The 26,838-nt window shown below is 49.6% G+C and overlaps 1 protein-coding gene across 1 annotated transcript; it reads left to right on the top strand.

Moving 5' to 3' along the window:
* The first annotated feature begins 24,452 nt into the window (after nt 1–24,452).
* On the top strand, nt 24,453–26,595 carry LOC125524527. Its single transcript, XM_048689570.1, has one exon. The coding sequence runs from the start codon at nt 25,580–25,582 to the stop codon at nt 26,390–26,392; it is 813 nt and encodes a 270-aa protein (XP_048545527.1). The 5' UTR covers nt 24,453–25,579; the 3' UTR covers nt 26,393–26,595.
* Nucleotides 26,596–26,838: the final 243 nt, after the last annotated feature.

The raw sequence follows: 26,838 nt of genomic DNA, 5'->3' as shown, positions 1-26,838 counted from the left end.
CCAAACATGGCATCAAAATACATGGCAGGAATCCATTCATGATGCTTAACAAAAGTCTAGAACTGAGATAGGGCCAATTCATCCATTAACAGGTTCAAACAAGCATGGCAAAAATGCATTTGACAGACAGATTTCAGACTTAGTGAAATTAACACTTGTCTGGAATTTTAGATCAGATAGCACTCTTCGGAGCATGAAAACTATATGCTACAGGACCTGAACATGGCAAAGTAAAGCATGGCATGGAGCTGCTCAAAGAGCTTAACAAAAGTCCCTTAGTGACCTTGAGCCAAAAGGGATCAGAAAATACATTTGCAAGCATGTGAACATGGCAGAAACATATTCAGATCACAGACTTAGTGAAAAACTGGAGCATGCTGAAACAGATATCGAGTAGGCATGTTTACGAGCTCGATGCACTCACTACAGAGCAAGTCATGACAATATAAGCATGCACCCATCAAGAATACACAAAATACAAGCTAGACATGGTAAGAACAATATCATGGCATGCACGGATCAACTACAACATCATCGGCAAAATCGCTAACAAGTAGACAATCTGCCCAGATTCACGAAATGACAAAAGTAGAGCTCGATTAACTCAAGCTAGGTTGCTCCATAATTGCAAACAAAGACATAGATGGATAGAGCACTACAAAATTAACAAGACATCCTTACTGACCATCATCAAAAGAGGCACGGATCACTAGGAAACAGCATGAACATATGGCAATATGAGATAAATAGCCCAAGGACTTACTGGAAATGCTAAGTCCCTGAAATCAGCATTAGCGAATGCACCACTTTGCAAGGTCGTGCTAGTCACCACACACATCACAAAAATACATGGGTTGCACCCCTGGATAGATGGCAAAACATATAACAAAACACATGTAGAGCACCTGGGCATATCATGCACACAGTAAACATGGCAAAAATGACAAATAGCTAAATGGAGCAGCAGATCTGACAATTAACTCAAATAGCACTCTTCTAACAGCATTTCGGGCATCAAGATGAACTCAAATGAAAATGATGCAATGAGATGAAATGATGTACTCTCCGAGACGAACATTTTGATATGCTACACGTCCAAAACGGAGCTACAGATGAGGAGTTACGGCACGATGAACATGAGCAAATTATTAGGGTTTCGGGCAAAGAAAGTCAACCGCGAGTTTTAGATCACAGATCTGGCACGTCTCCCGAGGTTCGCCAGAATCGGAGGTGAGTTCGCCGGAGTAGCTCGAGGATGTCGGGACGGAGTGGACATCGAGGAAGAGGGAGGAAGAAGACCGGGCGGTGGTGGCGATGGCGGTGGCCGGCGATGGTGGGGTTCGGCCGCGGCGAGGTGGTGCGGCGCCGGCGAATGGTGGATGCGGCGGCCGGAGCTGAGGAGGAAAGCGGCGCGGCGCGGGGGCTTCGGGGCCCGGTCGGGCGGAGGAGAGGACCGGCCCCGGGCCTCGTGGGCCGGCAGCTGGGAGGCGGCGATGTGGGGCGCCCGCGCCATGTGGCGCGCCCCGGTTGGCTGCGGGCGGCAGCGGCGATGTGTCCGAATTAGGCGGCGGACATGTCCGTCGGCGGCGGGGCGATTTTAGGGTTTCGGGGGAGAAGGGGATCCGGATTTCGGGGGGTTCTATTTATAGGCATAGAGGGAGCTAGGAGAGTCCAAATGAGGTGCGGTTTTCGGCCACGCGATCGTGATCGAACGCTCTAGATGATGGAGAAGGTTTTGGTGGGTTTTGGGCCAAATTGGAAGGGTGTTGGGCTGCAACACACACGAGGCCTTTTTGGTCCCTCGGTTAACCGTTGGAGTATCAAACGAAGTCCAAATGGTACGGAACTTGACAGGCGGTCTACCGGTAATAAACCAAGGCCGCTTGGCAAGTCTTGGTCCAAACCGGAAATGTTTAATCCCCACACACGAAAGAAAGGTAGATATGACCACCGGAGGAGAACAAAGCGCCGGAATGCAAAACGGACAACGGGGAAAATGCTCGAATGCATGAGATGAACACGTATGCAAATGCAATGCACATGATGACATGATATGAGATGCATGACAACGACAACAACACACGGAGACAAAAACCCGAACCCGAGAAAATAAAATAACTTAAGGCCGGAAACGGCAAGAGTTGGATTACATATTGGGTAAATTACATCCGGGGAGTTACAAAACCCTAGAAGCTAGCTTATGGTGTGGTTGTTGTATGATGAAGTTGTCCTACAGACTAAAACCCTCCGGTTTATATAGACACCGGAGAGGGTTAGGGTTACACAAAGTCGGTTACAATGGTAGGAGATCTTGAATATCCGCATCGCCAAGCTTGCCTTCCACACCAAGGAAAGTCCCATCCGGACACGGGACGAAGTCTTCAATCTTGTATCTTCATAGTCCTGGAGTCCGGTTGAAGGTATAGTCCGGCTACCCGAACACCCCCTAATCCAGGACTCCCTGAGTAGCCCCCGAACTAGGCTTCAATGACGATGAGTCCGGCACGCAGATTGTCTTCGGCATTGCAAGGCGGATTCTTCTCCAAATTCCGTGTACCTGCTGAATAATGTCCGATTTTCGTAATGTAGCGCACCTTGGCTTCCACGCCCAATAATGGCCGTCTTCCACGTGTCAAACGAATGCGGAAAGTTGGGGTGTTTTTACATTCACACCCCTAGCCGCATAAACGTGCCGCCTATTTAATGGGATGGGGATTCAGATCCAAACCACACCTTCTCCTCTCCGCGAGTAATCATCAGAGCGCCTCCAGCAAAGGTCCATTCCAACATGGCCAGCCGTTGCAGCTCCTCCTCTCGCCCTTCCAGTCCTAAACCCGGAGACTGGGAGAGGTGCCCCACCCCGCACAGCGAGCTAGTGTCGCTTCAGTCCAAGGGATTTCTCCCTCAGGCCTATTTGGTCCCGGTCCGAGCCGGACTCACCACCTATAATGGTGGAGAGCAAGCGGAGAGCACCCCCAATCCCTTCAAAGGAGAGCGGGTGTGCCTCGTCCCTTATCTAATAAGAGGACTTGGATTTCCAATTCATCCATTTCTCCGTGGGCTTCTGGAGTTCTACGGCCTCCAGCTGCACAATCTCACGCCCGGCTCTATATTGCATATCGCGGGCTTCGTCGCCCTTTGCGAGCTATTCTTGGGTGTTGAGGCTCATTTCGCGCTGTGGAAGAGGTTATTCTACCTGGTGCCCCGCTCTCAAGAGGGGTCTATATATCAAGTGGGCGGAGCCGAAGTGTGGCGTATCGCCGGGACCGGATATCTATCCGGAACCCCAAAGAAGGCGTCCGAGGACTGGCCTTCGGAATGGTTTTATATAGATTATGTCCCGCTGCCGGATCCTATCCGGGTCGGTCTCCCCGAATTCAACAGTGCTCCCTTAAAGAAACGCCTAAGCTGGCGTCCGCGGAGCTCTCAGAGAGAAGGCGACAGGGACGTCCTCCACCTAATGGGTCGGATAAGACTATTGGCTCATTCCGGACTAACCATGATTGGAGTCATGGCCGCATGCATTATGCGGGGGGTGCAGCCGCTTCAATATAGAGGCCACCCCATGTGGGATTTTAACGGGGAGGATGACGCCACCCGTTACGGTCGTAAGGGGCCAGCCTCATCTACCGCTCTAGTAAACATCTTATCCTCTTTGTACAAGGGAGAAGAGGAGGAATTCCTCTGCGTCAACCCGCAGGGCGGATTTTCTATGTACAACCCTCCGAGTTGGGTAAGTGGACAATTATGCTTGCCCATCCGTTTTATATTCCCATGATTAAATATGTAGTCTTCCGATTTCAACGCAGGAACGGCCTCAGGAAGTAAAGGATATAAACAGCCGTCCTCCACAGCCCGAGGATCCAGAACGGTTCCTCGATCCGGACTCCGAAGAGGATCCGGACATATCGGTGGAGCTGATTGACGGGGTGTTTCATCAGCTAAGCAAGGACAATACCTTGGTGGCCATTACGGCTGATTACCCAGGGTTAATCCCGGCCTCCCAGGTAACAGAGAGCGGAGTCTCATCCCCTTGAGAAGGAATCCATTCTCACGCATTTCAGGTTTCCTGACAACGGCCGTGTTTTGCAGGGGAGGTTTCCGAGGCGGGAGGCCGAACCTGCTGCGGCTAGCCAACGAGGGGCCGCAGAGCCCCGTGGGGTAAAAAGGAAGGTAGTCCGGACTGAGACACCGGTGCAAAGGTATAGCGCACCCTCTTTTTCCCTGGTGTTATTCCTTCAGGGCATATTAACGTTCGTGCTATTTTCAGGACGAAGAGACCTCGCCGGACTACATCCGGAGAGGTTGCCAATCACGCCTCCACCAGCCCGGCTCCAACGCCTGGCCCGGAAGCGGAAGCGAACACAAGGCACGCACCGTACGCTCCTCCGACAGAGGATGCGGACAGGCTGTCTGCCACCAATTCCGAGGTGGAGAGTGCCATGAACCACAGGCGTCGCCGGACAGTTCTTCGCGACGCTTGTTTCTCCCAAGAGGCATTAGATGCCTTCAATTTGGGAGATGCGTATCTCCGTGCCGCTCAAAATGGTTTAGCCAGAGCCACGGAGCAATATGTAAAAGACATACGGGTAAGAAAATTTTGGTAAATATATATATATACCAGTAGCCCCCGAGACTTGAAACAGTTAGAGCAACTGTTTTAAGGATCATTTGTTATGCAGGTTCTTACAGAGAAGAATACCGTACTGTCCCGGGAGCTGGAAGAGTGCAAAGCCCAACTAGAGGCCGCACTAGCCGCGGCAGGGGAGCCCAAAGAAACCCCTCTGGTAAGATATACTTGGAAAGAGTAGTGTCTTGCGAAGTGCGGCGTGGGTGTAAATCTGACGAATCATATTGCAGATGGCGCCGGACTAGATCCGGAGGGGCAACAACTCTTACGCCGGCTAAAGGCCGGTGAGAGTATGCTGACAAGGGTGAGGCGGGAGAAGAATGATCTTCAGGATGCCAACACCAAGCTGGACGTTGAACTTAAAGATGTTCGTGGCCAGCTGTCGGACTCTACTAAGGAGAATCAGCGACTTCGACGCGGCATATTTAGTAAGTGCTTAAGCGAATCTTTGTAAGAAAAGAGTTCGGCGAGGAAGTCGACTAACAGAGTAATGTCTGTAGGTATGCTAACGGGTCGTCCTGCAGAGGAGATGCCCGGTTCTACAGGTGACCTTCTTCCCGAGCTCTCGCAACTACACGAGCGAGCTCGGCAGGCGATGCGAGGCGTTGCCCAAGCTTTATGGCCTTCCCACTCCATGCCCGAGGGCCTTGGAGAGCTTTCAGAGAAGCTTAAGGAAGCTCGGCGGCGCTTCCGGTTGTGGAAGATATCGGCCTGCCGACAAGGCGCTAGGGAGGCCTGGGCCATGGTGAAGGCGCGGTACACGAAGTCTGACCCAAACCACATGGCCGAGGTCGGACCTGTGGGGCCTGACGGGAAGGAGATCCCTGTAAGCTTAGTGTACGGCCAGGTAGAATTGGCCGCAAAGTATTCCCAGCAGGACTGTAAGTTAGACAGCCTGTTAGATGGTATTGAAGAGGAATACAATCAGTCAGAGTGGCTATGTAATTTTTAATTGACATGTGTAATGCCTTCTAGCCGGATTGTAGATCGTTTGTTGTTGTCGACCTATTTGCTTCAACCTCAGGACCTGACGGTCCGGAGTGTGTCCGAATACCCTACCGGTTATGTAAGAACCGGGGTATGCATGGAGACCAGGCGTAGGGGTGATTAGTGCTTTATCAGACAAGTGCCCAAGTAGTTATGTTATATTACATGGTTAGTAAGAAACATCTTCCAGATAGAATAGTTCCGTTAGGGGTTCCTTTCTCTGGGAGGCATGCCCTAAAGTGCATGTCCGGACTGCAAACGCAGGAAAATCATCTGGGGGCATATATATAAATAAGTAAAAAAAGGTCATCTTTTAGTTTACCGACCGAATATTCCCTTAAGAACGCTAGCTTTCGGCTTCACCCAGTCTGAGGTACACATCCGGCTGATCCGGCAGTAACAATCGCAGAGGTGCTCCCTTTACCACCTAGCCGAACAATCGGGAATGTAGGGGCAAGCACAGGAGCCAGGCAACCCAGCTTGGCCAAAACTTAAGTCATATCAATGCATATAATGGTGAAGAAAAGGTACATGCGGAAGTTTGACACATGTGGTGGGCGTGAAGACCGTATAAATAAGCTTCTGTTAAAGAAGCCCCCAGGTTTAATGAGCGCGAGTAGCATGTCACTTGAGGAGCCTTTAAGGGCTATAAAAGAAAAGAGGGGAAGGAGAGAAATGTAAGACAGAAAATGTAAAAAATGGACAGAGGAAGGAGACAAACACAGAGTCCGGCGCTAGGCGTAGAATCTTCGGAGACGGGATGCGTTCCATGGGTTCGGCTTGAGTCGGTTATCCGACGTATCTCGCATGCGGTATGCTCCACCAGTCAGGACTTGGTCGATTATGAAGGGACCTTCTCACTTGGGCTTCAGCTTGTCCTTTTTCTTGTCCGGCAGGCGTAGAACTAATTCGCCAACGTTGTAGTTTTTGGCCCGCACTTCTCTGCTTTGATATCTTCGAGCCTGCTGTTGATAGAACGCGGAACGGGCCTTTGCCACATCGCGCTCCTCCTCTAAGGCGTCCAAACTGTCCTGCCGATCGAGCTCGGCTTCCCTTTCTTCGTACATGCGCACTCGAGGTGAGTCATGAATTATGTCGCAGGGCAAGACTGCCTCTGCGCCGTACACCATAAAAATGGTGTGTATCCGATGGTGCGATTTGGCGTGGTCCGCAGCCCCCAGAGTACGGAGTCGAGCTCCTCTACCCAGTGCGTGTTAGATTCCTTGAGGGACCGCACTAACCTGGGTTTGATGCCGCTCATGATGAGACCATTTGCACGTTCGACCTGACCGTTAGTTTGTGGTTGATAGACGGAAGCATAATCAAGCTTGATGCCCATGTTTTTGCACCAGAGTTTTACCTCATCGGCCGTAAAGTTCGTGCCGTTATCGGTGATGATGCTGTGGGGGACGCCATAACAGTGTACGACCCCGGATATAAAGTCTATCACAGGTCCGGACTCGGCCGTCTTAACAGGCTTGGCTTCTATCCATTTGGTGAACTTATCCACCATGACCAGTAAGTATTTTTTTCTTGTGGGTTCCGCCTTTAAGGGGTCCCACCATGTCAAGCCCCCAGACCGTGAAAGGCCAAGTGATGGGGATAGTTTGGAGGGCGGTGGGTGGCATATGGCTTTGGTTTGCAAAAAGATGGCAACCGGCGCATCGTTGGACCAAGTCCTGAGCGTCCGCCCGGGCCGTCGGCCAATAAAAGCCTGTACGGAAAGCCTTGCTTACAAGGGACCGAGCTGCGGCGTGATGGCCACCGAGTCCGGCATGAATTTCAGCCAGCAGGTTCCTCCCTTCCTCTTCGGAGATGCACCTTTGAAGGACTCCGGTAGTGCTTTTCTTATAAAGTTCTCCCTCATGGACTTTATAGGCTTTAGATCGCCGCACTATACAGCGTGCCTCATTTTGGTCCTCTGGGAGTTCCTGCCTAGTAAGGTAGGCGAGGAATGGTTCTGTCCACGGGGCGATAACGGCCATTAGTACGTGGGCTGAGGTTGTGGTTTCATTGGTAGAGCCTCCGATTATGTCAGATTGTTCGGCGTCGGACAGTGCGGTTGGGTCCGGGCTAATATTGCCATGTTCCCCTTCCCATACTACGGATGGCTTGAACAGCCTTTCCAGGAAGATGTTGGGGGGGACCGCATCGCGTTTTGCGCCGATGCGTGCCAGGACGTCTGCCGCCTGATTGTTTTCTCGGGGTATATGGTGAAATTCGAGCCCCTCAAACCGAGCTGACATTTTGAGGACAGCATTGCGGTAAGCTGCCATTTTTGGATCCTTGGCATCGAAGTCTCTATTTATTTGGGATATCGCGAGGTTCGAATCCCCGCGCACCTCTAGGCGTTGAATGCCCATGGATACTGCCATCCGGAGACCATGTAAAAGGGCCTCATATTCGGCTGCATTGTTGAAGTCCGTGTACATAATCTGGAGTACATATTGAACTGTGTCTCCTGTGGGGGGCATCAAAACGACGCCGGCCCCTAGTCCGGCCAACATTTTGGAACCGTCGAAGTGCATGATCCAGTTTGAATATGTGCCGTACTCTTTAGGGAGTTCGGCCTCCGTCCATTCTACGACGAAGTCGGCCAAAACTTGCGACTTGATAGCTCGCCGTGGCCTATAAGTTATGTCGAACGGGAGGAGCTCGATGGCCCATTTTGCAATCCGGCCCGTTGCGTCACGGTTGTTTATAATATCGTTGAGTGGTACTTCCGATGCTACTGTGATTGAACACTCTTGAAAGTAGTGTCGTAGCTTCCGGGATGCCATGAATACCGCATATGCAATCTTTTGATAATGTGGGTACCGTGATTTGCATGGGGTGAGGACAGTGGAAAAATAGTAAACCGGCTTTTGAAGGGGGAATTTGTCTCCGTCTGTTTCCCGCTCGACGACGAGTACTGCGCTAACAACTTGATGGGTTGCTGCAATGTACAATAGCATTGGTTTGCCGATGTTTGGTGCGGCCAGGACAGGGTTTGTTGCCAATATGGCTTTTATTTCCTCGAGTCCGGCCGTGGTGGCGTCCGCCCACTCGAAGTGTTCGGTGCGCCGAAGGAGGCGATAGAGGGGTAGCGCCTTTTCTCCTAAACGGGAGATAAATCGGCTTAGAGCCGCCACGCATCCGGTTAATTTTTTTATTTGTTTGAGGTCCTTTGGGATATCCAATTGTGACAAAGCTCGGATCTTGGCTGGATTTGCTTCGATTCCTCTACCGGATACAATGAAGCCCAAGAGCTTTCCGGCTGGAACGCCGAAAATGCATTTTTCCGGATTTAGCTTGATGTCATATGCTCGGAGGTTGTCAAATGTAAGCCTCAAGTCGTCTACTAGAGATTCGACATGTCTTGTTTTTACAACCACATCATCCACATATGCCTCTACTGTTTTGCCGATCTGGTTTGCCAGACATGTCTGAATCATGCGCTGATATGTTGCGCCGGCGTTTTTGAGCCCGAAAGGCATTGTGTTGAAGCAGAATGGGCCATATGGGGTGATGAATGCCGTTGCGGCATGGTCTGACTCAGCCATCTTGATTTGATGGTAACCGGAGTATGCGTCGAGGAAGCACAACGAATCGTGTCCTGCAGTGGTGTCGATAATTTGATCGATGCGGGGAGGGGGAAGGGATCCTTTGGGCAAGCCTTGTTAAGGTCTTTGAAGTCAACGCACAGGCGCCAGGATTTGTCCTTCTTTGGTACCATCACCAAGTTTGCTAGCCAGTCCGGATGTTTTATATCTCTGATGAATCCGGCCTCCAATAGTTTGGCTAGCTCCTCTCCCATTGCCTGTCTCTTGGGCTCAGAGAAACGCCGAAGGGCTTGTTTGACAGGTTTGAATCCTTTTAGGATATTTAAGCTGTGTTCGGCCAGCCTGCGTGGGATTCCTGGCATGTCTGAAGGGTGCCAGGCAAAAATGTCCCAGTTCTCCCGTAGGAATTCTCGCAGTGCGGCGTCTACATCGGGGTTTAATCGTGCCCCGATGGAAGCTGTTTTATTGGGGTCCGTTGGATGGACCTGGAATTTGACTATTTCATCCGCTGGTTTAAAGGAGGTGGACTTGGATCTTTTGTCGAGTATCACATCGTCCTTGTTTACCGTGGAGCGCAGCGTAGTCAGTTCCTCAGCCGCTAGGGCTTCGAACAGTGCCTCAAGGGCCAATGCGGCTGTCTTGTTTTTGGCGCGGAGTGCTATGTCCGGATCACTAGCGAGAGTGATGATTCCGATTGGCCCGGGCATCTTGAGCTTCATGTACCTGTAATGGGGTATTGCTTGGAAGATTGTAAACGCTTCCCGCCCCATCAGAGCGTGGTGTCCGCTACTGAACGGGACCACTTGGAATGTGACCTCTTCGGACCTATAATTATCCGGCGTGCCGAACACCACATCTAGTGTGATTTTTCCTGTACAACGCGCTTCCCGACTGGGGATTATTCCTCTAAAGGTTGTGCTGCTTCGCTTGCGGTTCCAGTCTATTTCCATTTTTTGAAGGGTTTCCTCATAAATGAGGTTCAATCCGCTGCCTCCGTCCATGAGTACCTTGGTGAGGCGAAAGCCGTCCACTATAGGACTGAGTACCAATGCGGCTGGTGCTCGAGCTGTTCGGAATTTAGGTTCATCACTGGCATTAAAAGTAATAGCCGTGTCACTCCATGGGTTTATTGTTGCTACTTGATAGACTTCGGCGAGGCTGTGGAGTGTTCTTTTTCGCATATTATTTGATGCAAAAGTCTCGAAGACTGTTAAGACTGTATTGGAGTCCCTGAGGTGGCTTTCTGCGGCCTCCGGAATTAGGAGATCTTCGCCCCTTTTGGCCACCTGCCAGAGTATCCAACATTCTCTAAGGCTATGAGTCGGTGTGGCGTCCTCTGTACTATGAATTTTACAGCGTGCATTAAGCCATCCCTCCAGTACGGTTCCATGCCATGTATTGGGTTTTGGTTTTTTGGTTTTTAACCCGGGTGTCTGATGATGATGCATCCTTTTATTTCGGACGAGGTTTCTATTCAGGGCCGGATTGTCCCAAAATTTAGTTTCGGTTTTCCGGGCGCTTTCCATCGCACGGTACTTTTGTACTATGGTCGCCAAGTCAGCGAAGCGTGTAAGATCACGACGACCTGTGGCGTTGAGGATTCCCTTGTCTGTGCAATTATTGCAGAAGATTGAGATTGCGTCTTCCTCAGGGCAGTCCTTTATCATGTTCATAACCAGGAGGAACCTTGCCCAGTAATGATGTACTATTTCTTCGTGCTTTTGCCTGATTTGGGATAGATCGCTTATGTTCGGGTGGGTGGGTGGAATTAAATCCGGGACTTCACCCAATCTAAGACTCAGAGGCCATGGGGTTTCCGAATTCTGAAGTTTGGATTCTTGGATGTTGTCTAGTGAATCTAGCCCGTTGCCTGATTCTAAGTTCAGGTCTTGAGTTACATCCTCCCCTCCGCGGGTATTCGGCTTGGAGGGATCGAGAATCCGGACGTAGCTAGTCCTTAAGATAGATGAAGAGTCGCCGCCCTGTGCCTTTACCACGGCAACGTGATGGGTGACTTGGGGAGAATTAATTTCTCTTAGATCGGGTTTAAGCCCAACCTGGTCATAATCCGTAGTGACCCCCAAGGCGGTGATGCGATCCAAGAGCTCGTTTACGGAAGAGAGCTCCATTGGATCTAACTGCTCGATGAGTTCCGAGCTGACGTGAAGATTGCTTTTGATGACCCGAGAGGTCACCGTCGGCGCTATGGTCGAACAGGCGGTCATGAGAAAACCGCCTAGCCGGAGAGTTTGGCCGACAGCCAAGGATCCCTTAGTAGCGGCGCCGTCTTTAAAGACGGGAAGAGGCATCCTTCCTGATTGCGACGGCACAGAGGAACTCTCAGTGAAAGCACCAATGTCGGTGTCAAAACCGGCGGATCTCGGGTAGGGGGTCCCGAACTTTGCGTCTAGGCCGGATGGTAACAGGAGGCAAGGAACACGATGTCTTACCCAGGTTCGGGCCCTCTTGATCGAGGTAAAACCCTACGTCCTGCTTGATTAATATTGATGATATGGGTAGTACAAGAGTAGATCTACCACGAGATCAAGGAGGCTAAACCCTAGAAGCTAGCCTATGGTATGGTTGTTGTATGATGAAGTTGTCCTACGGACTAAAACCCTCCAGTTTATATAGACACCGGAGAGGGTTAGGGTTACACAAAGTCGGTTACAATGGTAGGAGATATTGAATATCCGCATCGCCAAGCTTGCCTTCCACGCCGAGGAAAGTCCCATCCGGACACGGGACGAAGTCTTCAATCTTGTATCTTCATAGTCCTGGAGTCCGGCTGAAGGTATAGTCCGGCTACCCGAACACCCCCTAATCCAGTACTCCCCCAGCTATGTTTGGAAATAGTTCCAAGAGGCTATGTAGCAACATTGGAGATTCAGTCTACTTTGATGGATAAGACCAGAGAAGCTCAAAGGACTGACAAGGAAATTGCTTCTATTAAGGAGAAAATGAGCAAAGGAAAAGCTAAGGGATTTCGTGAGGATGAGCACGATACCTTATGGTTTGAAGACCGTGTCTATGTACCAAATGATCCGGAGATTAGGAAGCTAATTCTGCAAGAGGCCCATGACTCACCATACTCGATTCACCTAGGAAATACCAAGATGTATTTGGATTTGAAGGATATTTTCTGGTGGACCGGAATGAAGAAGGATATTGCGGAATATGTAACAGTTTTTGATGTATGTCAGAGAGTGAAGGCAGAGCATCAGAAGCCAGCAGGATTGCTACAACCATTGCCGATACCCGAATGGAAGTGGGATAAGCTAGGCATGGATTTTATTACAGGATTGCCCAAAACACGTTCAGGCTGTGACTCGATATGGGTTGTAGTCGATCGTTTGACAAAGGTAGCTCATTTCATTCCAGTGAAGACTACCTATACCAGTGCAAAGTTGGCAAAGATATACATGACCAAGATCGTATGTCTGCATGGAGTTCCAAGGAGCATTGTATCAGATAGAGGAACCCAGTTTACCTCAAAGTTCTGGAATCAGTTGCATGAGACTTTGGGAACCAGACTGGAGTTTAGCACAGCTTTCCACCCGCAGACAGATGGACAGACCGAGAGAATCAATCAGATTTTGGAGGATATGCTAAGAGCTTGTGCGCTAGATTATGGATCTAGTTGGGATGAGAATTTGCCATATGCAGAGTCCTCTTACAACAACAGCTATCAAACCAGTTTGAATATGGCCCCTTTCGAAGCCTTGTACGGAAGGAGGTGCAGGACCCCGTTGTCTTGGGATGAACTTGGAGACCGCCAGTTGTTTGGACCGGATCTGATAAAGGAGTCTGAACAGAAAGTGAAATTGATTCGCGATAGGCTGAAGGTAGCTCAGTCTAGGCAGAAGTGTTATGCAGATTCTAAACGCAAGGAGACAGTTTACAAAGTCGGAGACCGAGTTTATCTTCGAGTATCTCCACTTCGAGGAATTAAGCGCTTTGGAGTTAAGGGAAAACTAGCGCCATGTTTTGTAGGCCCATACCAAGTTTTGGAGCGTATGGGAGAACTAGCCTACAAGTTGGAATTACCCGAAGGACTGTCAGGAGTTCACGACGTGTTTCATGTATCCCAGTTGAAGAAGTGCCACGCAGAGATGGCTGACATACCGCTGAGAGATACGGTACCACTGGAAGCGATTCAGTTAGATAGTGATTTGACCTATGAGGAGAAACCAGTTAAGATTCTAGAGTATGCCAGTCGAGTCACCCGCACCAAGGTTATCAAGTTTTGCAAGGTTCAGTGGAGCCACCACATGGAGGATGAAGCCACCTGGGAACGAGAGGAAGATTTGCTGAAAGACCACCCTCACCTATTTTCTAGCCAACTTGAATCTCGAGGGCGAGATTCATCTTAAGAGGGGTGGGTTTGTAACATCCCAAATTTTTAATTTGGAATGTTATACACTAGATCATCATTGCATATCATAATTATTGCATTTTGGTTGATCCTAGAAATTTCACGCAACTCAAGGACCCTCGGAGAGAGTTGGGGATTTCGTTATTTTCATATTTGAGTTGTCTCAAATTTTGAAAATAGGATCATTTGATTTTATTTATTTTATCTTCAATTATTTCTATTATAAAGATTATGAGAGAGGGAATAAAATGACTTTCTGAAAATAAAGAAATATTGAGGATTTAATAAAAAAAATCAAATAAAATTTTATTTGGTTTTATTTGCTATTTTATTTGAATTTAGGGAAAATGTGCGTTTTTTGAAAATTGCATTTAGGCCTCAAATAAATATTCATCCTGTGCGGCTAGATTTTAGAAGCCGGGAAAATTTATTTCAGAATTTTTGGAGTCCGTTTAGTAGTCCTATTGTTGTTTTTTTCTGAGCGTAACTATTTAAAAAAAACGCGCAACCGACCTACGGGCCATGTCCGACCCGGACACTAAGGCCCGTCCGGCTTTAAAAGCCGGGGAGGCCCAGCCGGAAGCCCCCCCCCCCAATCCCTAGCTGCCCCGCGCCGCCGCCGCCGCCGCCTTCGCCCCGGGCCGTCCCCGCCGCCCCGCGCCACCGCCCGCCGCCGGAGCCGCCGCCGCCGCCGCCGCCAGACCCGCCGCCCGAGGTTTACCTCGATCCCACCGCCGTTTTTTTAGAAAAACCATTCGGTTTTCTGACGGTTTTGTCGTTTTTTTTAGTTTCGGTTTTTTTAAATTGATCGGTTTTCCGGTTTATTTAAATAGTGAGCGTTCGTCCGTTCGTCCGTTCATTCGTTTTAACGAACGTTTGTCGTTTTTCTTTTTCTTGGATTAAATCCGCGATTTTTCTGATCGTGATTTCTGATCCGATTTTCGTTTTAGTATATCTTTTCACTCTTTTGTCGGAATCAGGCGATTCAAGCGCCTGGAGTTTCGTCTCGAAACCCTCTTTTCGTTGAACTAACTTAAACAAGTTTTTGCCACTGTAAAAAATGCCTTAGATCCAGAATAGTAAATGAAGTCTGTTTCTTTTGCCGTTTGTCTTTCGTTGCTTCGTTCAATTTGATTCTTTTTGCCAACCGGAGTTCTTAAATTGAACTTTCTGGTTAGATCTCTTATTTGAGTTTTACCCGTGCATTAGTTGAGTACTTATTGTGTGTTTGTTTGTTTGCGATATAGTACCCGGAGTGCGCCGCTTGTTACTTCGAATCACTACGTTTCCCAGATCATCAGCAAGGCAAGTAACACTTTGATCATACCTCCTACTACCCAGTTTTATTGCATTAGATCAATCCTCACACCTTGCATGATTTAGGATCTAATTAAATTGTGGATTTGGGGAGTAGTTGAGGTAGAACCTATTACCTGTTTATTATCAAATCTTTGGGAGTTACTCTACGTTTGCTTATTATTGCTATGCTATGCTAGTAGACGTGGATTGGGTGAGTGTATCCATAACAGATGTGAGCTTTGTTAATTAATGGTTTACTTAAGGTGGCAACCTAAACACACATCTGGGTGGATTGAGGCACCTGGGTATTCCAGGATTGCCTGTTTTCTTTTGGACCGCCACCCAGGCTCAAAGGGATCATGAGATTATTCATGCTAGGAACTTCCGTGTGCAGCCATAAGCTATTATGGGCTCTAGCATAGTTGACTAAGTCGTGCGAACTCTTACATTGCTAGACTAGCAGATGTAGGGGATGTAGGTTGGTACGGTCTACCCATCGTAATGTGCTAGCGCTTCTGAAAGACTATGTCTCGGTCATCCGTTTCTCAAACACCGTGTAGTGCGAAAAACCAAACGGAGGCGATCGAGTCTTGTGGGGAAAAGTGCGCAAACCTCTGCAGAGTGTGTAAACTAATCATGGTTAGCCGTGTCCCCGGTTATGGACATCTTGAGTATCTAGTACCTGGATTATCATGTGAATCTCAACATGTTACTCTAAAATTAACTTTGTTGGGTTTGTTTAATGATGATGTTTAATTGGGATTGAGAATGCTGTCAACCATTCTCAATGTTTAACAACCACCATGATAGTTAAATAAATTTATTCCTTTGCAGTAGGGAAAACTTGGCTTTACGCAAAACTGTAACCATAGAGTTTCCCACCAGCCAAATATGCATGTAGAATAGTTGTTTCATTTCATTACTCTCTATGTGTTACATTGTCAGCATATTCCATGTGCAGACCCGTTTTCGGGCTGCAAATTTAATGTTGCGGACTTTTCAGACGACGATTAAGGAGTTTCAGGTCGTGGTTCTATACTCAGTGATGCCGTTGGAGTTGATGGACTCACTTATCTTCCAAGCCTTCCGCTATTATCGTTATTAGATGGCCTTAAGCCATATTTATTTAATAAGTTCTCTTCTGAGACATTTGATGTAATAAGTGTGTGATTGCTACTCTACTATAAATCCTTCAAGTACTGTGTGGTGTCAGCATTACTGATCCAGGGATGACACCGAAGCATAGAGATTGGACCGTTTGAGGTCTGGTCGCTACAATGAGTTGTTACTCTTCGCCTTTATTTCTTACTAATGTCCGTCGAGTGTGCACGCACCCATACATATAGCTCCCAAGCATATAAGCAACTAAAAGAAAGTCAAGTTATCTTCAAGTGAGCAGCCTGCACGGATAGTACTCGAGACAATCCACCTCATTATGATGTTGTTATAGTGTTATTAGGAAATACAAAATGCAGATTGTGCTATACACTCACACTATCACAGATATGTTAGATTTGGGAGGCATTGGGAAAAGATCATCTTGGAGGTAATTGGCACATAGGCGGTGCATCTCCATGCACCATTACTGATGGATAGCCTGAAGCTTGCTGATATGAAAGCTGAGAGCAACCACAGCCTTCTGTTCTTAATAAATGATTTGTAGTATTCATAGCATAGGACTAGTTAGTAGTTTTGAAGAATTCTCATGCCTTTCCTTTTTACACTAACACCCTGGTTTGCCATCAATCACGGTTTGTATAATATTAATATGCACTTTCTTTTTGGATAATCCACTTCTCTTGCCATCCTAAGGAACTGGGAATGGTGCAAATGGCTGCTACAGACTCGAGCATTAACCAACAATTTCCTTGGTAGCCTAGTAAGCAACAAACCACAAAGTACACAATGGCAATACTCAATGTAATATAGGTAAACATGATCCAAATTCTAGAAGTTTGATTCACAAGTTTGAAAAAAGGGGGATCTGATATACCCAGGTTTTGAACACTCTATGTACAAGTGTTCTTTTTTATCTCTATTTCTTTAAAAATAAGTATCTATCACCATGACAGAAAATTCCATTTTAATTGTTGAAAAATTCAAAAAACATATTTTGACGTTTCAGTTTATCGACTAGAAACTTTAAAAGTAGGTGGCACCGAAGCAGAAAAATAAGTCCAGTTGCCAGTAAGCGCTATTTGTACAATGAGAGATTACAAATCCGGATTGGGGCGCCCGCATGGAGTGTTTGGAGTTGATCGGACCGACAGACAAAGTGATGGCTGGCGATGGAGTTCTATAAAATACGACGATCTATTTCATTCCAGATATCCAAGGTCAAATAGGGAGCAAATTAGCAATAGTAGCGTTTCTTTGGTTCCCACCGGCCATGCTGCTCCACCAATCGTGGAGGGATCCGAAACACAAAGTATGCAACATATAAAAGTTCCTAAAATTGCATATCTAAGTTTTAAAAGATCACGAAAAAGAATTAAGAACCTCGTTGTGTTGGTTAGAACTTCTTTTTTCCGCATTGAGCCTTTTGTAATTATTTAAATTTTATAAATGTATTTCCACAAATATGAAGAAAAAGGGGTTGTTCAAATATACGCAGGGTACGAATGCTCTCAGTACACAAGTATTACTACTATGGTTCGTTCTTTACACAAAGGGGGAAAAAGAAACGCATGTGCATCATAGAGAAAAGCACGATTAGACGGAACAGACTGTGCATACCGGAGACATCACCCATGTTTCAAGGGAGAGTAAGAACAATATATCTGTGAGTCAAACTAGCCGTGTGAGTAATCACTAGACAGCGAAGTTTGGAATTAAGCTCTGTGGAACGAATAAACTTGGTGGATTGAAAGCCAGAGCAGCCGAAGGCTAGATTGAACAAGAGAAGATGCATGCACATGCTCACGGACTAGTGACACACACAGCAGGCGGACACCTGTTCTAAATACCATGTGGGTGTTGCTTTTGCCATATGACTCCAGCATGAGCGTGGATACGTGTACGTTGGGCCGTATTTGCTGGGTTCATTACAAGACTAGCCGGTTCCATACTTCTGGGTCTCATGGTAGAAGCGATATACAGTACTGTTTCGATTCACAGGGTACATATCTTTGTCGGAAAAGTTGATAGGATTGAGATGTGATGTAGGATAAGGTAGTATATGTTTCCTATATATCACTCTTACTTTTACACTGACATAAAAGTGTTAGTGATAAACTAAAGATATCTCTGAGGAGAATGATAAACTACTTATTATGCAAAAGTTGTACCCACATTCCTTCGTCCTCGACAGATAATAACCTATACAATCATTTGCTGAGCAGGCATATGTTTTTAACCTCTATGTTTTCAATCCCTAAACGTGCTTGGTCCTCCGGTTTGCATATTATACCCCACTTGGTTAAGCTATATTTGGTCTTGATCTCATCGCATTGCTAGAAAAAGCGTGATCGATAGAAGTCTAACCTTATTTGTACCCCCTTGGGTACATAAAAAAAGAGAGTAGGAATATCGGCATGCTTATTAACATCGAGTTTATCAGAATCAGCCGACCTTGATAAGACATAAGCTTGCCCTTCCAACAGCTTAGCTTTTTCTCAAATCGATCCTCAACAGATTTCGACTCCTTATTGGTTAGTTTTTGATGGTGAATTGGTATACCCACATAACTAAATGGTAAAGATCCTAATTCACATCTAAACAACTGTGTATAAGTATCTTGTTCATCTTGGGCACGCCCAAAACAGAATAGTTGGTTTTTGATAAAGTTGATCTTCAACCCCGACAGTTGTTCGAAAAGGCATAACACATGTTTCATATTTATAGCCTTTGCTAGATCATACTCCATGAAAATAATTGCATCATTGGTGTATTGTAGTATGGACACTCCACCATCCACGAGATGTGGTGCGAGTCGACCCACCTGCCCGTACTCTTTGGCCCGGCCGATAAGAACTGCCAATATATATATATATCTGCCATGTTGAACAGAATAGGAGACATCGGGTCCACTTGTCTTAGGCCCTTCTGCATCTGGAAAAAATGAATTGTGATATCATTTACCTTGATCCTGACGCTGCCTTTTTGGACAACTGAAAGTGACCTTTTGTTCTTGCGACAAATTTTTCTGAAAATATGCTATGCGGCAGTCCAAAATTCCATGAAAGAAAATCATGTGAACGACGGAAAGATTTCAAGACGTAAAGGATGTGCAACACGAATGTGGTGATATACCTTCTGAAAAATATTGACACAACCTAGCAAGTCCAACTGAAACCAGTTTATCATATACTTCATATTTGGTCTTAATATCCATCGAAGTACAACAGGCTCACATGGTTGAGAAGTGGATGTGCAAACTCAAACAAACTTCTACTACCCCCGCCCTATATTATAAGACATTTTGTTAGGTATCCGAGCATACAAAAACATCTTATAACTTGGAATAAAGGAAGTACGATTTATAAAAATAAATTGGCATGCCAATCACTCGTCTTCAATACTACATGCCATCCACCTTGTCAATGAGTTAGTACCCTATATATTTTTCTCTAAACTACCCATCAAGTTTCCATGCATATATATATGCCTCCCATCGATACCCACCTAGTGTGTGCTGGATATATTATCTTTTTTTATGTGAATGCATATTTTATCTCCAGTGGGCTTCTTGGTTAGTATCCAAGATACATTCCATTTTTTCTTTTGTTAAAGTTAATGCAATAAGAAACATATGCTCGGAAGACATCAAACTATCACAAATATGTTGGTTTGGGAGGCATTAGGAAAATCCCAGCCTGTACCTACTAAAACTCTTGTTTTGTATCTACTCTGCATCATTACTTTCAATACAGGGAATTATCGGACAAGACCTTTTACAGTACACCAAGTCTTTGTGGACCATTTATTTTCGTGAGCCATTAGCCAAGGTATGGCAATACTACATAAGAATTCCAACGGAGGTGGGACAGCTGCCTCCTCATCGCCGAGGCAGACGAGCACAACATGGCGGTGTGGCACGAGCGCTTCCCGCAAGATGTTGCCGCCGAGAACGAGTTCTAGGCACAAAGGAGGGTGGAGCGAGCCGTGTGTCAGACAGACATGCATGCGCGGAAGGAACAGGCGGAAGCCCAGATTGAGCTGGGACCTGCGTCGACCTGGGACAATCAAGATCCAGGTGGCTCGATGCGTTTACGTCGTTGGACTACACCACCGAAGAGGATGAGGAGTACCTTTGTTTAGCATAGTTTTATCTATTTTTATTTAGCGTTGTATGAACTGGCTTGTGGTATGGGGAACTATGCTATGAAATTTAAACTATGTGTTGTTTCATATTTTTTTCGTATATGTTGTTTTAAAAAAATTCTAAGCGTCGGCTGACCGCGCGTGCTTGATTTTATCGCACCTGGTGAAGCGCTATAGCGACGCACTAAATTTTGCAGCGCCTGGCAAAATTACGTGCGCTAAAACGCTATTTGGGTGCTGTAAATTTTTTTAGCGCGCCGAGTGGGCCGCGCTATTGCACGCCTGTGGGAGATGCTTTAACGGCGCAGTAAAGCGCGCAGACCGGAAATCTGACATACTACATGACTTGATTACGCGAGCTTGCTGGACGTATACGTCTGCGGCGGCACAGTACCCACCACATGCACGTGAACACATCCCCATCCCGCGTGCAGGGGAGAGCTGAGCCCGCATGTGCGGCCATGTGCGCGCGTCTTGTCCTTACCTCCGGGGCTCCTTCGTCTCCAACTTAATTTCCGAAGCCATTTTGGCCGGTGACCATGGCACGGGAGCCAGCCAGCCCAGTGAGATTATGCTATCATCATCATATACTTGAGACTTTGGGAGACGTTGATTAAGCAGCAGGCTTGTGGACATCTTGGATCATACTTGTCCATCCTATATCCACAGTTCCATAGGCACAATGTGTCTTTAGACATCCCCCGGCCCCCGCTTCGCTCCGCTCGGGGCGACGCGGGCTGCGTCCCAATCCTAGCCACCGAACCCCCTCCGCCTCCCCCCCCCCCCCCCCCCCGCCGCCACCAGAGGGGTTGCCGGCGAAGGCTGCGCGACTGCCAAGGAAGGCGGCGGCGAGGCCTTGCTGCTTTGTCTTCTCGCGGAGGATTCGGAAGCCGAGGCGGCGGCCTCGGGCGGTGCGGCGACGCCGGCTCTGCGGCGAGCGGCGCTCGCAGGTGCTCCTCCTCCCCCCTTGGCTGTGCGGGCAGCGAGCCGTGGAGGCGTCGGGCGCAGGTCGCGGCGGGTGGCCTGGTGCCCTTGGCTGCGCGTCAGATCTGGAGGTCCTTCCTCCCCCTTCCTTCGCCTTTTCCCCACTGGATGTGGTCTGTGGCGGTCGATGGTCGCCGGATCCATGGAAGGTGGGGACGCCGGAGGTGCGAGATCGGTCCGAGAGAAATCTTTGGCCGGTTTTCCGGTCACGACGGCGGCGGCGCCTGCTGGTGCCATTCCCCTTCTCGGAGGCGCCGTCGAGGTTCGATCCCCGCCCCCTCCCTTCTCATACCCGGGTGAAAACCTTAGCCAATTCTGGGCTTGGCGGCAGCGGCGCGGCTTCCGCGCCGTCACCTTGCTGAAGGTGTCGTCTTGGGCGAGTGGGGGGTGTGCACTGGCGTTTCGATGTGGTTTTCTGGCGTGCAGCGACATGACAGTTGGAGGTAGCGCCGGGATGCCATGCTTCACAAGATTAGTTCCTGTTTTTGTCTTATAGACCGGCCGTGTGTGTGTGTTTGCTTGCCGATGGGTCGACGCCATTGCCATGGTTGGGGAGGGGATAGGGATCCTCTCCCAGTGAGCAGCATCACGGTGTTGGCGGTCTGGACATTAATTCATTGAGGGCATCTCCAGCCGTTGGCCCTCCAGGGGGCGCCTAAAATCGCTGTCTGGGGGTGAGCCGGCGCAAAAATTGGGCCTGGGGGCAAGTTGGTCCCCAGCCGCCGGCCCCAGGGCCGCCCCCAGGCATGTTTTAAAATAAAAGAAGTTCGGCGAAGTACGGCTTAAATACGATAAAATTCGGCCAAACACGATAAATTTCGGCCAAACACGATAAATTTCGGCACATTTCGGCGAAGTTCACGGATTTTCATTACATAGCACATATACATAAACTAATCTAAAGGAAAAAGTGGCTGAAGTCGCCGTCGTCGCCGCCATCGTCGTCGTCGGCCTTCTCCTCCTTGACGTGGGCGCCCCTGCTGGACCCCTGCTCGGCGTCGCCATGGCGGACTGGTGGCGGCGCATCGTCGTCGTCGTCGTCGCTGTCGCAGATGACGACGACTCCGCCTTCGTCGCGGCCGTGTCGACGCTCCGCGAAGCGAAGCAGGGCGGCGCGCTGGCGCTCCTTCGCCTTCTCCAGGCGCTCCTTCTCCATCGCTATGGAGTCCCTGCGCGCCCATTCCAGGGCCGCGTCGTGGTCGTCGAGCTCCTCGTCACCGGCGCGGCCGGCTCCTTCTTCACCGGCGTGAGCCCCGGCTCCGTCTTCACCGGCGCGAGCCCCGGCTCCGTCTTTGGCTTGACGAAGCGCGGAGGAGGAGCCGACGAGTAAGCGCGCCGGCCGCCCTCGTTGATGACGATGCCGGCGCTACGAGTGCGCCGGCCGAGCGGCGTCTCCGCCGCGAGCTCGGCCTTGACGCCGAGCAGGGCCGGAGTGCCAGAGGAGTGGGATGAAGATCGGGAGGAGGAAGAAGAGGAGGAGGACCCGAACCTCCTTGGCGCCCATGGCCCGGCGCGTCGGTGCTGCGCCGGGGCGGCCGCCCTCGCCGGGTACGCCAATGGCGGGTTGTTGCCGCCCTCGAGGTACGTCAGCACGCCCTCGAGTGTGCGGACGGGGACGCCCCACCACAGGTGGCGCCCCTCGCTGTTCTGCCGGCCGCGACCACCGGCGCGCCGTTGGTGGACGCCAAGCGCTACTGCTGGCGGCGCTCGAAATACGCCGCCCAAGCCGCGTGGTTGTCGGCAGCGTACTGGGGGAGGGAGAGTTGGGCGTCGGTGAGGGAGGCGCGCACGACCTCGACTTTCTCGGCGAAGTACTTCGGCTTCGCCACGGCGTCGGGCAACGGGGGAATGGGCACTCCCCCGGCGCTGAGCCTCCACCCCGTCGGCCCGGCGCGCATGTCAGGCGGCGCCGGGATGTTCGCCTGGAACAGGAGCCAGGACTCCTGTTCGCGGAGCGAACGATGGCCGAAGCCGTTGGCCGCCGCCTCGTCTCCGGGGTAGCGTTCCGCCATGGCGACGGGCTCGGGAGAGGTAGAGAGATAGAGGGAGGGGCTGGGCGTCGGCGCTCGGGAGAGGTAGGGAGAGGGAGGAGCTGGGCGGCGGCGAGGGGCGGGGCTGGCGTGGGCACAGTCGAGTGCAGGCCACCGGCTATATAGCCGTGCCGCACCCGTGTGTACACGTGCGAGGGAGGGGAGGCGTCGGCGCGTCGTCCCGTGATGCGCCAGCCGTGAGGAATCAATGGCAAGGCTGACCTGCGGCAGCCTTGCCATTGATTCCCTGCGGGAACCGAGGCCGTCGGGGGAAGACGAGGCGCCGTGTCGCTGACGCGGCGGGCCCGCGGCTGTTTCGCGCCAAAACAGTTCGCCCCGGCGCCCCCGGGCGCCCCCCAGCGCGCCGGGTTCGGCCTGGCTCCGCCGGCGCTGTTTTCGGCCCAGACCGGTGAAAATCGGGCTCCTGGGGGCGTGACTAGGCCGTTTTTTTGGCGCCGGCGCGAAAAAATCACCTGGGGAGGCCTTCCTGGGGGCGCGGCTGGAGATGCCCTGAGCATTGATCTTATCTCAGCTACGGTCGCTTATCAACTCTGCTATTTGTTCCATCGGCGCCCTCGTCCTTCAGCGGCTTCGTTTCTTCGTGTGTGACCCAGTGAACTGCGGTTGGGCTCTTCTCCTGGCGATCTTTGCTCAGGGGGTTGGCCTTGCTGAGAATCTCCCAAGGTGCTCCAGAATTTATACCGTTCCTTGCTCTAGGGTGAGTTGCTCCAATTTCCGACGGTCCGGCGCCCTTCAATCCAAGGTGAGGGGCAGGGGTCCCCTTCGGATTGGAGAGGGAAGGTTCAATGACGGTGGTCTCCTTTCGGAGTGGATGAGGGCGTGTTCATCTCCACTAGGCGGGTTCTTCTCGTGAAGTTCTCTCGCTGTCTTGCTTCGGTGTGTCATTCGCGTCGAAGGGCTCCCTCAGCATTTAGCTAGTTTAACTGTAATATCTTCTTGTGCTTTCTGTCATGGTGCTTGTAGGCTGCTTTTGTAGCACCTTGTATATGTCGTCTTCAGTTTCTTTGTTTTACTTTCTCGTTGTAAGGGTGATTGTATTTCCTGGCCGGTTGATGGCTTTGTTAATTCAAAGCTGGGCTCTGCTTGAGCCTTCGTTTCAAAAAATATCCACAGTTCCATACCCAGCATAAGACAATACACAATGATAATACGTACAGCTAAGGGCCTAAGGCACAGGCAATTTGTGATGATGGGACGTTTGATATGTTTTCGTATATGTAAGTCAGCATGTGTTGTGCTGTACTCTGCACCTTATATAGCTCAACTCCCTTTCAACTTTTCGAGCCATTTATGTGCAATCATGACACGGAAGCCAGCTCACTATTGTATAATCATGCGCTTGGGAGACCTTAAGCTTGTGGACATCTCGCTTCCTACTTGCAGGCGCCGTTGAGGCCCCTGCCCTCCACCCCGACTTTATGCCCAGGGGCTGGTAGAGGTGACATCGGACTGAAGGAAACTCTGGATGACTCGCTCATCCCGATGGTGGTGACGACCAAGGTTGTCGTTCTCCTCCTTGCAGGCGCCGTCGAGGTCCCTGCCCTCCACCCCGACCCCATGCCCAGGTAAACACCCCAAATCTTGGGCGGCGGGACTACATGTGTCGAGCCCTTCTTGGAGGCGCTGCCTGGTGCGTTCGGAAGCTCGGTTAGAGGAAATGCAGAAGAAGGAGCGGCGTGGCATCTGGCACATTGACAACGGCGGGTCTCTGCGGCATGGACCAGCGTGGGTGTGTGATGATGGACAAGCGCAGGATGGTGGCATTGTCTGGGTCATGGTGGCATTGACGACAGCTAGGCCTGGCAAGGTCGATGCGTCAGTACAACTCTGAAGATGAATCGGTGGAAGACGGCGGCGGCGGCCTCTGAGAGGGCGCCGGACCGGTGTGTGTCTCAGACCCGGCAATGTGGATTGGTTGGAGTCTCCGGTTTTAGATGTTAGGCTATGGTGCAAGGTCTGTTTGGTATTCGGCTCGGACTATCGGCACCCTTCATCAAGTAGAGAGGAGTAGCGATAAATGTTGCCAAGATGGTGGCTTCAGGCGTACTGATATATTACTTTGTAAAGCCTTTGTGAACAAGTAATAAAATGGTTGCATGCATCGTCCAGACGTAGAGAGAGGGTTTTCCTCCTTTTCTTAAAAAATCTCGGGTCCTACTTCTCCGTTCTACATTCATGCATAGCGACATCATCATCATGGAAGAATAAGAGCACGTCGACAGCAGGGAAGAATGTGCTCGGCGGTCACAAATAAATGCCATGAGCATGTGGTTCTATACTTTTGAGCTTCAAGTCGCCGACACAGGGTATACATCATGAAAAGGAGGAGCATTAATATCCAACATCAACAGTAAAAATCATTCATGCATGAGTGAGAGATTATGAATCAGAGACTTTGGACAATGTAGTGCGTATTAGTTTCTTGCAAGAATTCCACAATGTAGTGCGTATGAAGCACTTTGGACAAGAATTACCCCTAGCTTTTCACTGGAGATGCAGCACATCCACATGGCTATGTACGGAGAGTGTGCATGCAGGGTTACTATGGTCTAGAAGTACATCTCCACGTCATGCCTTGGTCTTGGAGCCTCAAACCATGCGCACTACATATTGGACTAGAGGGAGTATATGGGACATACATGTTCAATTAAGGTACTACTTAGTGACACCACATGCCGGAGACCAGTCTTATTTAAGCAGCAGGAGCGCCCATGTTTCTGCGCCAGCAAGTACATCATATCATCCATCGACATTACTTATCACAGCAAGTACATCCTGTCTCTACTCTAGCAAAAGAACAGAAACAACCATGCAAGGTCCTAGCACCAGCACCAAGTCCTTCAAGCAGGCCTTCGTGAAGAACCTCCTCCTCCGCCTCCAGCTACAGGCACGCCCGAACACGTCCTTCGGCGGCACCAGTAGCCTCCACGAGAGGAAGCGCGCCGTCAAGTCCTCCATGGACGTCGCTATGGCGACTGCGCATGGCGGCGGAGCGAGGTGGCCCAAGGCCATCTTGGATCCGGCGTCCAGAGCGTGCAAGGTACAGAGGTGCCGGAGGATCATGAGGAGGTGCCGCAGCTGCAAGAGGAGCAACGTTGTGGGGAGGCTGGTGAGGAGGAGGATGACGACGCTGAGGGAGGTGATACCAGGAGGCCGGGACTCCGCAGTCGACGAGGTCACCCTGCTCTGCGAGGCGATGGACTATGCCGTTCACCTGCGTGCTCAGGTCGACGTACTCCGCCGGCCCTCCGAAGCCATGTAAAGATCCAGCTCGATGGCTCGGCTGGTTCGTCAAAACTTTAGTTGCTCAATTCCATTTACGGAAAGTAGTGGCTACTCTGGGGTGTAGTACACCCGAGTTAGCAAAAGATTGAAAAATTGTGATCAAACATTGTCCAAAAAATCTGAAATTTTGGGACAGGAAACATTATCACGCGGCTGAGGTTCTTGCAAAATTTCATCTAAAAATAACATCTGAGGAGGTCTCATCAAAAATAACAAAATCACTGCTCAAACAGTGCACAAAACTTTCAGCAGCGATTTTGTTTTTTTTTTTGGGTGAGAGCTCCTCAGATATTATTTTTCGATGAAACTTGGCAAGAACCTCAAACATATGATAATGTTTGATGTAGCAAAATTTCAGATTTTTTGGATTTCGTTTGATAAACTTTTTTCAACTTTTTTGCTAACTCGGGTGTAGTATATCCG

The sequence above is a fragment of the Triticum urartu genome, chromosome 7 (assembly GCF_003073215.2).
Source record: "Triticum urartu cultivar G1812 chromosome 7, Tu2.1, whole genome shotgun sequence".
In the NCBI taxonomy this organism is placed as follows: domain Eukaryota; kingdom Viridiplantae; phylum Streptophyta; class Magnoliopsida; order Poales; family Poaceae; genus Triticum; species Triticum urartu.
This window is presented reverse-complemented; position numbering and strand designations above follow the sequence as displayed.

Coding starts and splice junctions, on each gene's coding strand:
- LOC125524527 (XM_048689570.1), top strand. CDS start 25,580: ATGAAGCACTTTGGACAAGAATTACCCCTAGCTTTTCACTGGAGATGC.